Source organism: Oncorhynchus masou, chromosome 9 (genome assembly GCF_036934945.1).
Source record: "Oncorhynchus masou masou isolate Uvic2021 chromosome 9, UVic_Omas_1.1, whole genome shotgun sequence".
Lineage (NCBI taxonomy): Eukaryota > Metazoa > Chordata > Actinopteri > Salmoniformes > Salmonidae > Oncorhynchus > Oncorhynchus masou.
The window spans coordinates 16,874,583-16,886,900 of record NC_088220.1 but is presented as its reverse complement, the minus strand read 5'-3'; the positions used below and the strand labels follow the sequence as shown (position 1 = coordinate 16,886,900).

The 12,318-nt window shown below is 44.7% G+C and overlaps 2 protein-coding genes across 2 annotated transcripts; one reads left to right on the top strand and one right to left on the bottom strand.

The window, feature by feature from the left end:
• Positions 1-617: 617 nt before the first annotated feature.
• Positions 618-7,762, bottom strand: LOC135545593 (centromere protein F-like). Its single transcript, XM_064973314.1, has 3 exons — positions 7,513-7,762; positions 3,366-3,618; positions 618-808 (listed from the first exon to the last, which is right to left on the bottom strand). The coding sequence occupies exons 2-3, from the start codon at positions 3,525-3,527 to the stop codon at positions 677-679; spliced, it is 294 nt and encodes a 97-aa protein (XP_064829386.1). The 5' UTR covers positions 3,528-3,618; positions 7,513-7,762; the 3' UTR covers positions 618-676.
• LOC135545591 (protein RD3-like) lies at positions 5,843-11,043 on the top strand. Its single transcript, XM_064973312.1, has 4 exons — positions 5,843-5,948; positions 6,970-7,077; positions 7,724-8,028; positions 10,319-11,043. Exons 2-4 carry the CDS (start codon positions 7,063-7,065, stop codon positions 10,683-10,685), a joined length of 687 nt encoding a protein of 228 aa, XP_064829384.1. The 5' UTR covers positions 5,843-5,948; positions 6,970-7,062; the 3' UTR covers positions 10,686-11,043.
• The last annotated feature ends 1,275 nt before the right edge of the window (positions 11,044-12,318 follow it).

Below are 12,318 nucleotides of genomic sequence, written 5' to 3'. Positions count from 1 at the left end.
AACATGTTCAAAGTGCACATCAGAATTCGGTAAAAAGGACAGAACATCATTGCATCCTCGACTTGCATGTTCTGTTAATATGAATTACCATATTATAAACCTTATTTCTGTCATTCAGAGCACCGTGGGTGGAAGCCCTTATCAGGTTACTGGACCCAATGCATATGGGTCCAATAAATTAAAATGTTGCATGTCAAATGTCCAGTAAATTAAAATGTTGCATGTCAAATGTCCAGTAAATTAAAATGTTGCATGTCAAATGTCCAGTAAATTAAAATGTTGCTGTCAAATGTCAAATGTCATGTCAAATGTCCAGTAAATTAAAATGTTGCATGTCACATGTCCAGTAAATTAAAATGTTGCATGTCAAATGTCCAGTAAATTAAAATGTTGCATGTCAAATGTCCAGTAAATTAAAATGTTGCATGTCAAATGTCCAGTAAATTAAAATATTGCATGTCAAATGTCCAGTAAATTAAAATGCTGCATGTCAAATGTCCAGTAAATTAAAATGCTGCATGTCAAATGTCCAGTAAATTAAAATGTTGCATGTCAAATGTCTAGTAAATTAAAATGCTGCATGTCAAATGTCCATAGCTGCTGCTACTCACCTTTTCACCTTCTTTTCGAGGGTGTGTGTGAGGGTTCGTGCCGAGCCCAGCTGTCCCTCCAGTGATCACACCTGGGTCTGTTTCACTTGGAGATCCTGAGAGAGACGCTCCCGCACACAGACACCTGCCTGCACCTCCTCACGAGCCCCCTGTAACTCCCTCTGTACACACTGCAGCTCCCCGCGCACCTCCTCATACTGAAGAAGAGAGGAGAGGTAGAGAGCAGATGGGCAGATAGAAGAGGGGAGAGAAGAGGAGAGAGGAGAGGTAAAGGAGATGGGCAGACGGAGAGAGGAGGAGAAGGGAAAGGAGAGATGGAGAGGAGAGAGAGAGGTAAAGGAGACGGGCAGACGGAGGGAGGAGGACAAAGGAAAGGAGAGATGGAGAGGAGAGAGAGAGGTAAAGGAGACAGGCAGATGGAGAGAGGAGGAGAAAGGAAAGGAGAATGGAGGAAAGGAGAGATGGAGAGGAGAGAGAGAGGTAAAGGAGACGGGCAGACGGAGAGAGGAGGAGAAAGGAAAGGAGAGATGGAGAGGAGAGAGAGGTAAAGGAGACGGGCAGACGGAGAGAGGAGGACAAAGGAAAGGAGAGAGAGAGAGGAGAGAGAGGTAAAGGAGAGCAGGGCAGACGGAGAGAGGAGGACAAAGGAAAGGAGAGATGGAGAGGAGAGAGAAATAAAGGAGACGGGCAGACGGAGAGTGGAGGAGAAAGGAAAGGAGAGATGGAGAGGAGAGAGAGGTAAAGGAGATGGGCAGACGGAGGGAGGAGGACAAAGGAAAGGAGAGATGGAGAGGAGAGAGAGAGGTAAAGGAGATGGGCAGACGGAGGGAGGATGACAAAGTAAAGGAGAGATGGAGAGGAGAGAGAGAGGTAAAGGAGACGGGCAGACGGGGAGAGGAGGACAAAGGAAAGGAGAGATGGAGAGGAGAGAGAAATAAAGGAGACGGGCAGACGGAGAGAGGAGGACAAAGGAAAGGAGAGATGGAGAGGAGAGAGAAATAAAGGAGACGGGCAGACGGAGAGAGGAGGACAAAGGAAAGGAGAGATGGAGAGGAGAGAGAGAGGTAAAGGAGACGGGCAGACGGAGAGAGGAGGAAAGGACAATGGAGGAAGAGGAGAGATGGAGAGGAGAGAGGGTAAGAGAGGTAAGGAGACGGGCAGACGGAGAGAGGAGGAGAAAGGAAAGGAGAGATGGAGAGGAGAGAGGAGGAGAAAGGAAAGGAGAGGGGAGAGGAGAGACGGAGAGAGGAGGAGAAAGGAAAGGAAAGGAGAGATGGAGAGGAGAGAGAGGTAAAGGAGACGGGCAGACGGAGAGAGGAGGACAAAGGAAAGGAGAGATGGAGAGGAGAGAGAGGTAAAGGAGACGGGCAGACGGAGAGAGGACAAAGGAAAGGAGAGATGGAGAGGAGAGAGAGGTAAAGGAGACGGGCAGACGGAGAGAGGAGGAGAAAGGAAAGGAAGATGGAGAGATGGAGAGGAGGGGAGAGGAGAGAGTAAAGGAGACGGGCAGACGGAGAGAGGAGGACAAAGGAAAGGAGAGATGGAGAGGAGAGAGAGAGGTAAAGGAGACGGGCAGACGGAGAGAGGAGGACAAAGGAAAGGAGAGATGGAGAGGAGAGAGAGAGAGAGGTAAAGGAGACGGGCAGACGGAGAGAGGAGGACAAAGGAAAGGAGAGATGGAGAGGAGAGAGAGGTAAAGGAGACGGGCAGACGGAGAGAGGAGGACAAAGGAAAGGAGAGATGGAGAGGAGAGAGAGGTAAAGGAGACGGGCAGACGGAGAGAGGAGGACAAAGGAAAGGAGAGATGGAGAGGAGAGAGAGAGGTAAAGGAGACGGGCAGACGGAGAGAGGAGGACAAAGGAAAGGAGAGATGGAGAGGAGAGAGAGGTAAAGGAGACGGGCAGACGGGGAGAGGAGAGAGAGGTAAAGGAGATGGGCAGACGGAGGGAGGAGGACAAAGGAAAGGAGAGATGGAGAGGAGAGAGAGAGGTAAAGGAGACGGGCAGACGGAGAGAGGAGGACAAAGGAAAGGAGAGATGGAGAGGAGAGAGAAATAAAGAGAGGGCAAGGAGGAGAAAGGGCAGACAGAGAGGAGGACAAAGGAAAGGAGAGATGGAGAGGAGAGAGAGAGAGAGGTAAAGGAGACGGGCAGACGGGAGAGGAGGACAAAGGAAAGGAGAGATGGAGAGGAGAGAGGTAAAGGAGACGGGCAGACGGAGGGAGGAGGAGAAAGGAAAGGAGAGATGGAGAGGAGAGAGAGGTAAAGGAGATGGGCAGATGGAGGGAGGAGGAGAAAAGAAAGGAGGGATGGAGAGGAGAGAGAGAGGTAAAGGAGACGGGCAGACGGAGAGAAGAGGCAAGGGAGAAGAGCAGACAGAGAGAGGGTAGATATCAGCTCAATAATGTCAGGAAACCAGGAAATAACCATTTAAAGAATACACCAGAAAAACACCATTTACTTCCTGACATAGTAGTAGTACACACTAGTCTAGGTGCCAGTCTGTTCTTGCTTTAACCAACTTGGTATGACAACAACATAGCATTTGGCTAAAAGCAACAACAGACAGGTGTTTAGGCTACAGCATGAGAGGAAAAGCATGTTAAGAGTATTAAACCAGCTGAGCAAAGTACTGCATTGTTGTTGTTTTACAGCTCAATATCCTTTCTCTACAGTAATCATCACCTAACTCAGATCACAACTTTGTCTGCCTCGTGAACTGAACACAATACCTTAACTTAACATAGGCCTCGTACCTTGACAGTCTGTTTGTTGAGGGAGGTCTGCGTGCTGTCCAGCTGCAGCTGTTTCTGCTGTCTCTCTCTGTTCAGCCTCTCCTGCTGGACCTGCAGCTCCTTGACCTTCTGCAAGGCCCGGCCAGGCAGGCCCACCGTCCAGTCCTCCTCTGCCCAGCTCATCCCCTCCCGATCAGGGTAGATCCCTCAGACACCAGGGTTGGTACACTGGAGAACCAGCCTGGTAAGACCAATATGCCCCAGGAAGTTAAGGCTGGAATAGAAAGAGACAGTGATGTTGAATAAAGTAGAAGAAATAGGACGAAGATCTATCTCACAGCTTGCCTTAGTTTGAACCTCGTAACCAAGCTTGTCAGTTTTCACCAGCACATTAACACAACACAGACAGTCTTCGTCAGGACAAGACACTTTTCAGGAGGCATGTTGGATTCAAATCCAACTTCGATGAGTGTTTAGTCTTATGTTTATTGTTCTGCACAACACCGTGTGCATGTTTTCACTTCTGGAGGAGCCTAAGGCTGAGGCAGCTCCTCTGGCTTATGTATGGCTGGCATTGCAAAAACTATTGTTTCATCTTTCTCTAGTGTGACAACAATCACATTGTGGTTAGAATGAAAGGTATGCCAAGTAACATGCTGCTTTGAAACCTTCCTTCATTCTAGGTAGAGGCCATAGTGCAATTCACAGCTCAAAGTTCAAAACTGTTTACAGTATTTAGCTACAACTGATCATAGCAACAAAGTTACTTGGAAATACTGCTTGACAATAAATAATAACGTGTTGAGGAGACAGCAGTGGCAGCGTCCCTCAGACGAACAAGACAGGAACATATTCAGAGTCGGTCTCTAGCCAGGATTGTCACGCTCGTCTTCAACCACCACTTGGATGAAATCAGGACTGTGGAGTAAGACAATATTGTTGTCTGTTTGATTCACTGAAACACACCATGTAACACTCAATGGCATTGTTTTGAATATTCAAATAGTAAGTTAGCTAGCTAGTATTAATGTATACTTTAGCTAGATATGTAATGACAGTAGAAAGAAAGGAAAAACCATTAGCCACCTAGACAGTATTGACAATTCTACGCTGGGTTATCTTGCCAGCCAGCTAGTTAAAATTAGCCAATCCAGACTAACCATTAGACAGGTAGACATGGGTTACCATTTACAGTGGGGCAAAAAAGTATTTAGTGAGCCACCAATTGTGCAAGTTTTCCCACTTAAAAAGATGAGAGAGGCCTGTAATTTTCATCACAGACACACTATGACAGACAAAATTAGAAAAAAATCCAGAAAATCACATTGTATGATTTTTAATGAATTTATTTGCAAATTATGGTGGAAAATAAGTATTTGGTCACCTACAAACAAGCAAGATTTATGACTCTCACAGACCTGTAACTTCTTCTTTAAGAGGCCCTCTGTCCTCCACTCGTTACCTGTATTAATGGCACCAGTTTGAACTTGTTATCAGTATAAAAGACACCTGTCCACAACCTCAGTCACACTCCAAACTCCACTATGGCCAAGACCAAAGAGCTGTCAAAGGACACCAGAAACACAATTGTAGACCTGCACCAGGCTGGGAAGACTGAATCTGTAATAGGTAAGCAGCTTGGCTTGAAGAAATCAACTGTGGGAGCAATTATTAGGAAATGGAAGCTCCACGCAAGATCTCACCCCGTGGGGTCAAAATGATCACAAGAACGGTGAGCAAAAATCGCAGAACCACACGGAGGGACCTAGTGAATGACCTGCAGAGAGCTGGGACCAAAGAAACAAAGCCTACCATCAGCAAGGGCATTGAAGATGAAATGTGGCTGGGTCTTTCAGCATGACAATGATCCCAAACACAACGAAGGAGTGGCTTCGTAAGAAGCATTTCAAGGTAATGGAGTGGCCTTGCCAGTCTCCAGATCTCAACCCCATAGAAAATCTTTGGAGGGAGTTGAAAATCCATTTTGCCCAGCAACGGCCCCAAAACATCACTGCTCTAGAGGAGATCTGCATGGAGGAATGGGACAAAATACCAGCAACAGTGTGTGAAAACCTTGTGAAGACTTGACCTCTGTCATTGCCAATGAAGGGTATATAACAAAGTATTGAGATAAACTTTTGTTTTGACCAAATACTTATTTTCCACCATAATAAGCAAATAAATTCATTAAAAATCCTACAATGTGATTTGGGGGATTATTTTCTCTCTTTTTTTCTGTCATAGTTGAAATGTACCTATGATGAAAATTACAGGCCTCTCTCATCTTTTTAAGTGGGAGAACTTGCACAATTGGTGGCTGACTAAATACTTTTTTGCCCCACTGTAAATCCGATACTCTCCATGTCCAGATCCAGTTTATACTGATGTAAAATCCAAATGCTCCAATGCGACTTCAGATCCACTCATATTTGTTCCTTCACAGGGGGCAGCAGAATATAGGTTTAATGGAAGTATTTCTGCAGCAGCGTGACTGGTGATGGCTTCAAAATCTGCTAGCGTTTCAACTCAACAACTGCATGCTAAAAAAAAACACGAGTCTCGTGCAGCCCAAGCCAACAAAAAACGATTGGACACGAGGCGGCGGTCAGTGACGTGTGGTCAGAATGGAGGAGGAAATTAAAACCTCTTGGATGACACCTAGCGATGAAAGATTGTACTGTATGATGAAACTATAAATAGAGAGAGATTTTAGAGGGGGTTTTAAGCTTTTCTTTAGTCTTCGACCACAAGTTATTATATTATAATCATTGCAGAAAATATGAAGAGATCCTTCATTATCTCTGGATACAGATTCTGTTCATGTTATGATGCTCCCCCCTACCCCCATCCACCCATCCAACTCAGTCTCACTCATTAGTAGGCTACAGCAATCTCATCCACCAGCCGTCACTCTCTCTTCCTCACTCTCTCTTTCTCTCTCTGTCCACCCATGTTCTCTCTCTCTCTCTCTCTCTCTCCTTTTCTCTCTCTCTCTCTCCTTTTCTCTCTCTCTCTCTCTCTCTCTCCTTTTCTCTCTCTCTCTCTCCTTTTCTCTCTCTCTCTCTCTCTCTCTCTCCTTTTCTCTCTCACTCTCTCTCTCTCTCTCTCTCTCTCTCTCTCTATATATATATATATATATATGGGGATGTGGTTATTCTCTAACCCCCCCCCTTGGTTTCCACACCACTCAGCATTGAGGCGGCTTTACCTCATGCGCAGACCTAATCTCAGATTACGCTCAAATCCAGACGACGATACCTGGAACTGCATCGGAGTTATTAGGATGAGTTATTAGGACGATGATCATGATCTAAATATAATAGTTTTTGATGTTACTATTTTGTCACTAATGAGGTAGTTTTCCTATATGTGCCTAGGTCTTCCAGGAAGATTGGAAATACCTTGCCAATGTCATACTCAGCTCACTATCGGTCTAGGGGTTCTATAAACATTTATCTGAGGTTTATCATTTCAATTTAATCAATGCAAGTATCATTGACAAAACCCACACCATTCCTTTACCAACCAGCATCTAAGTGGAGTCATTAAGCAGGATTCCTCGCTGAAGATATTGCTTGTGTTTTACTGTATATTTAAGGTCCAGTGTCTCTGTTTTGATTCACAGATGACATAACAAAACTGCTGGTACCCCCTGCTGCTACGCTGCTCTAGTTGGCTGACTGGATATGTACAGACTGACACGTCTAGCAACACCTCCATGTGTGCTTATGAGGTTAGTCCTGTTGTGAAGTAAAATACCTGTCAATCACTCTGTGTTTTAATACAGGATTACATTCATTGTCAATCCCAAACAAACACACATACCTATCTGCCACGGACCTTCGAGGTAGCAAGCTGGTCAGTTAGGAGTGTGTAGGAGTTTACATTTTTACATTTTCTTTTTAACAGTACATTTTTTCAAGTTGCATACCAAAGACAACAGAAACATATTTTTTTTATACTGTGAAATTAATGTAATTGTCTGCATATTGATAAGAAGAGGATTTGTAACAAACAAAGAGACTATTTAATAATTGACTCATAGAATTTTGTAAAGGTAAGCTATCAAACTTATGTTTGACTACAGGTAAATGTACTTTTACATGGTGTCTTGAAAAGGGCAGGACATCTTCAGACAAAAATACATTGTTGCAGTGATTCTAATTACCTGTAGTTGCAGTTCTCTCAATCAAGTATCCCCAGGTATGTTTCTTTGCCGAATGAAGCACTTATCTGATTAAGATTTAAGAACAAATTTAAACAATTAAGATGCATAAAACATTTACTTCAAAAATGTTTTGTATTAATATCCTGTATCGTATAGCATGAATTTGCAGCATGAAAACACTTTCAAGAACTTGTATTGGTCCCATCCCTAGATGTTCCCCTGGTCAGCAGTGTTTTCTCTGGAGCCAAAGGTGCCTGGACAGCGTACGGCAGAAGAACTAGTCACCAATACTCTGATGCTGGAGCTGGGTGCCATGGTGAAGCGCACCGAACGTATCCGCCTGGAGAGGGTGACACAAGAGGGCCGGCGCCGACGCAGCTCCTCCTCTGCTGACTATAGATGGCTGGCCACTGCCCCCACCCACCAACCCTACGAGCTGACCCCCCGAGATCTGATAGAACTGCAGGACCTGTGTGCCAGGGTGCCACCATCTCAGTGTGGCCCTGTCATTGTCAGGTGGGACTTTGTACCTTATGAGTGTCAGAGAGGTGTATGTACACTACACATCAAATCAAATTGTATTTGTCACATGCGCCAAATACAACAGGTGTAGACCTTACAGTGAAACACTTACTTACAAGCCCTAAACCAACAATGCAGTTTTAAGAAAAATAAGTGTTAAGAAAGTATTTAAAATAAGCTGAAGTAAAAAAGAAAGGAAGAAAAGAAAGAAAAATAGAAAATAGCAAATAATTAAGGAGTAACAATTAAATAACAGTAGCGAGGCTATATACAGGTGGTACCGGTACAGAGTCAATGTGCGGGGGCATCGGTTAGTCGAGGTAATATGTACATGTAGGTAGAAGTAAAGTGACTATGCATAGATAATAGAGAGTAGCAGCAGCATAAAAATGGGAGTGGGGGGGTTCAATGCAAATAGTTCAGGTAGCCATTTGATTAGCTGTTCAGGAGTCTTATGGCTTGGGGGTAGAAGCTGTTTAGAAGCCTTTTGGACCTAGACTTGGTGCTCCGGTACCACTTGCCGTGCGGTAGCAGAGAGAACAGTCTATGACTAGGGTGGCTGGAGTCTTTGACAATTTTTAGGGCCTTCCTCTGACACCGCCTGGTATAGAGGTTCTGGATGGCAGGAAGCTTGGCCCCAGTGATGTACTGGGCCGTACGCACTACCCTCTGTAGTGCCTTGCGGTCGGAGGCCGAGCAGTTGCCATACCAGGCAGTGATACAACCAGTCTGGATGCTCTCGATGGTGCATCTGTAGAACTTTTTGAGGATCTGAGGACCAATGCCAAATCTTTTCAGTCTTCTGAGGGGGAATTGGCGTTGTTGTGCCCTCTTCACGACTGTCTTGGTGTGCTTGGTCCATGATAGTTTGTTGGTGATGTGGACACCAAGGAACTTGAAGCTCTCAACCTGCTCCACTACAGCCCCATCGATGAGAATGGGGACTTGCTCGGTCCTCCCTTTCCTGTTGTCCACAATCATCTCCATTGTCTTGATCACATTGAAGGAGAGGTGGTTATCCTGGCATCACACTGCCAGGTCTCTGACCTCCTCCCTATAGGCTGTCTCATCGTTGTCGGTGATCAGGCCTACCACTGTTGCGTCGTCTGCAAACTTGATGGTGTTGGAGTCGTGCTTGGCCATGCAGTCATGGGTGAACAGGGAGTTCAGGAGGGGACTGAGCATGCACCCCTGAGGGGCCTCCGTGTTGAGGATCAGCGTGGCAGATGCGTTGTTACCTACCCTGACCACCTGGGGGCGGCCCGTCAGGAAGTCCAGAATCCAGTTGCAGAGGGAGGTGTTTAGTCCGAGGGTCCTTAGCTTAGTGATGAGCTTTGAGGTCACTATGGTGTTGAACACTGAGCTGTAGTCAATGAATAGCATTCTCACATAGGTGTTCCTTTTGGGAAAGGGCAGTGTGGAGTGCAATAGAGGTTGCATCATCTGTGGATCTGTTGGGACAGTATGCAAATTGGAGTGGGTCTAAGGTTTCTGGGATAATGGTGTTGATGTGAGCCATGACCAGCCTTTCAAAGCACTTCATGGCTACAGACGTGAGTGCTACTGGTTGGTAGTCATTTAGGCAGGTTACCTTGGTGTTCTTGGGCACAGGGACTATGGTGGTCTGCTTGAAACATGTTGGTATTACAGACTCGGTCAGGAACAGGTTGAAAATATCAGTGAAGACACCTGCCAGTTGGTCAGCATATGCTCAGAGTACACGTCCTGGTAATCCGTTTGGCCCAGAGGCCTTGTGAATGTTGACCTGTTTAAAGGTCTTACTCACATCGGCTACGGAGAGTGGGATCACACAGTTGTCCGGAAAAGCTGATGCTCTCATGCATGCTTCAGTGTTGCTTGCCTCGAAGCGAGTATAGAAGTTATTTAGCTCATCTGGTAGCCTTGTATCACTGGGCAGCTCTCAGCTGTGTTTCCCTTTGTAGTTCGTAATTGTTTGCAAGCCCTGCCACATCCGACGAACATCGGAGTCGGTGTAGTACGATTCAATCTTAGTCCTGTAGACGCTTTGCCTGTTTGATGATTCATCGGAGGGCATAGCGGGATCAATGCCATACTTCTCAATACCATGGGAAGAATTCCGGAACATATTCCAGTCTGTGCTAGAAAAACAGTCCTGTAGTTTAGCATCTGCGTCATTTGTCCACTTATCCTGAATGTCTCAGGTAGATAATGGAGATGGATTAATCATCATTCTCAACAGATCCACCTTTATCTCTCTATCAACATCAAACAAACTCCTTTTTTACCTTTGTCCTCTACCCAGGTTCAGGAATCTGGTGACAAAGACCGAGCCGGAAGTTTACGAGGTGGCTCGTCTGTTCCGCACAGTTCTACGTGACTGTGTGGAGGGTGAAGAGGAGGAAGAGGAGACGAGGATGAGGTCAGCCGGCTGGGACAAACAACGCAGCAAGAGCCTCTCTTTTGTAACCTTCCGCTCCAAGTTCCGCCCCGCACCCTTCAGGGGCGGGGGCCTTGGCGAGTCGCGCGGCAACCTGCAGGAGGAGTCGAGCTGGTACGAGGAAGAGGTGGAGGAGCAGGAGGGAGCAGCAAATGTGGCGAGAGCGGCCAGGAAGGGGAGGAGCATGAGCATGCCTGATATCACCCCCATTGAACAGAGTGCACTTGGCTGAGAGAGGGAGGGACAACTGCTGATGTAAAAAGGGCTTTATAAAATACATCTGATTGATTGAGGAAGGGAGGAATGGGACAAAGAAAGGAATGTCGAGAAGTCAAATATGTCTCAAGATGAGACATGCAACATTGACAGCTCACACCTCAGCAGATTTCCACTTACTCTTCAGATAAAAAGATGCAGCTGTATCAAACATATACTAGAGTGGAAATGCAAGCTTAGCCAGCAGATGTATGCCATAATATTTCAAACATTGTTTTTATTGTGAATTACATTTTCTGAACGTGTTAAACACTTGAAATGCAAAATTAACTAGATTTTGAATGCATAAAATAAAACCTTATTTTTCAACAGATCCTTGATAATGAGTTTGTGTGTGGATTCTATACAATGAGTCCATTACTACTGTTCCAGTCCTTTGGTTGTGATTGTTACTCTATACGTTAATTCTATTAACCTCCTATAATACTCTTACTCAGTAAAGAATTGGAGTCCTTTGTACTTCCCCATAGTTATTTTTTAATATGCACTTATTTCCAATATATTAGCACTTTATACACTTTAGAAGTCAAGGCATTTGGCAAAAAAAGGGAAGAAATAGGAGTGTTTTCTTATTAACAAAGTCGTTAAATAATGGCCTGTACATAAACGTCTGTCCTCAGAGATAGAGAGGAAGAGGACAGTCTCCAGTAAAGCAGTAAGGTCCAAACTGGCCAGTTGCAGAGAGGATTGATAGAGAAAGTCACTTCACTAGTGTACATTCAGCCCTTCATACCGAGTCAGAACCATCAATATGTCACCTGTTATTAACAGCTGTTATAACCTGTTATTAACAGCTGTTATAACCTGTTATTAACAGCTGTTATAACCTGTTATTAACAGCTGTTATAACCTGTTAATAGCAGCTGTTATAACCTGTTAATAGCAGCTGTTATAACCTGTTAATAGCAGCTTATAACCTAATAGCAGCTGTTATAACCTGTTAATAGCAGCTGTTATAACCTGTTAATAGCAGCTGTTATTAATAGCAGCTGTTATATAATAGCAGCTGTTATAACCTGTTAATAACAGCTGTTATAACCTGTTAATAACAGCTGTTATAACCTGTTAATAGCAGCTGTTATAACCTGTTAATAACAGCTGTTATAACCTGTTAATAGCAGCTGTTATAACCTGTTAATAGCAGCTGTTATAACCTGTTAATAGCAGCTGTTATAACCTGTTAATAAGGGTTTCTCTCAAGTGACAATACAAAGTAATGACATATGGTGCCATTTGAGACCCATCCGATTCCCTATTTAGTACACTACTTTTGTCCAGGGCCCATAAAGCTCTGATCAAAGTAGTGCACTGTATAGGAAGTGGCATTTGGGACACACAACAGGTAACAGTATTCAAAGTGACCCCAGCTGACTTGCTGGCAGGTAAAGCAGATCATCGAAACTGTTCATTCTGCAATAACAGTGTTATGTAACTTGTTATAAACTGTTTGGGTCGGACTCGTCACATTGTGTTTATGATTGGATCTATGAAGGGAATGTCCTCTTCAGGTTAAACCACCTTTAACCCTCCTTTACTTCATAAAACAACAGCTCATACCACAGGTGTCGTCACATTTCTTTGAAATTGAA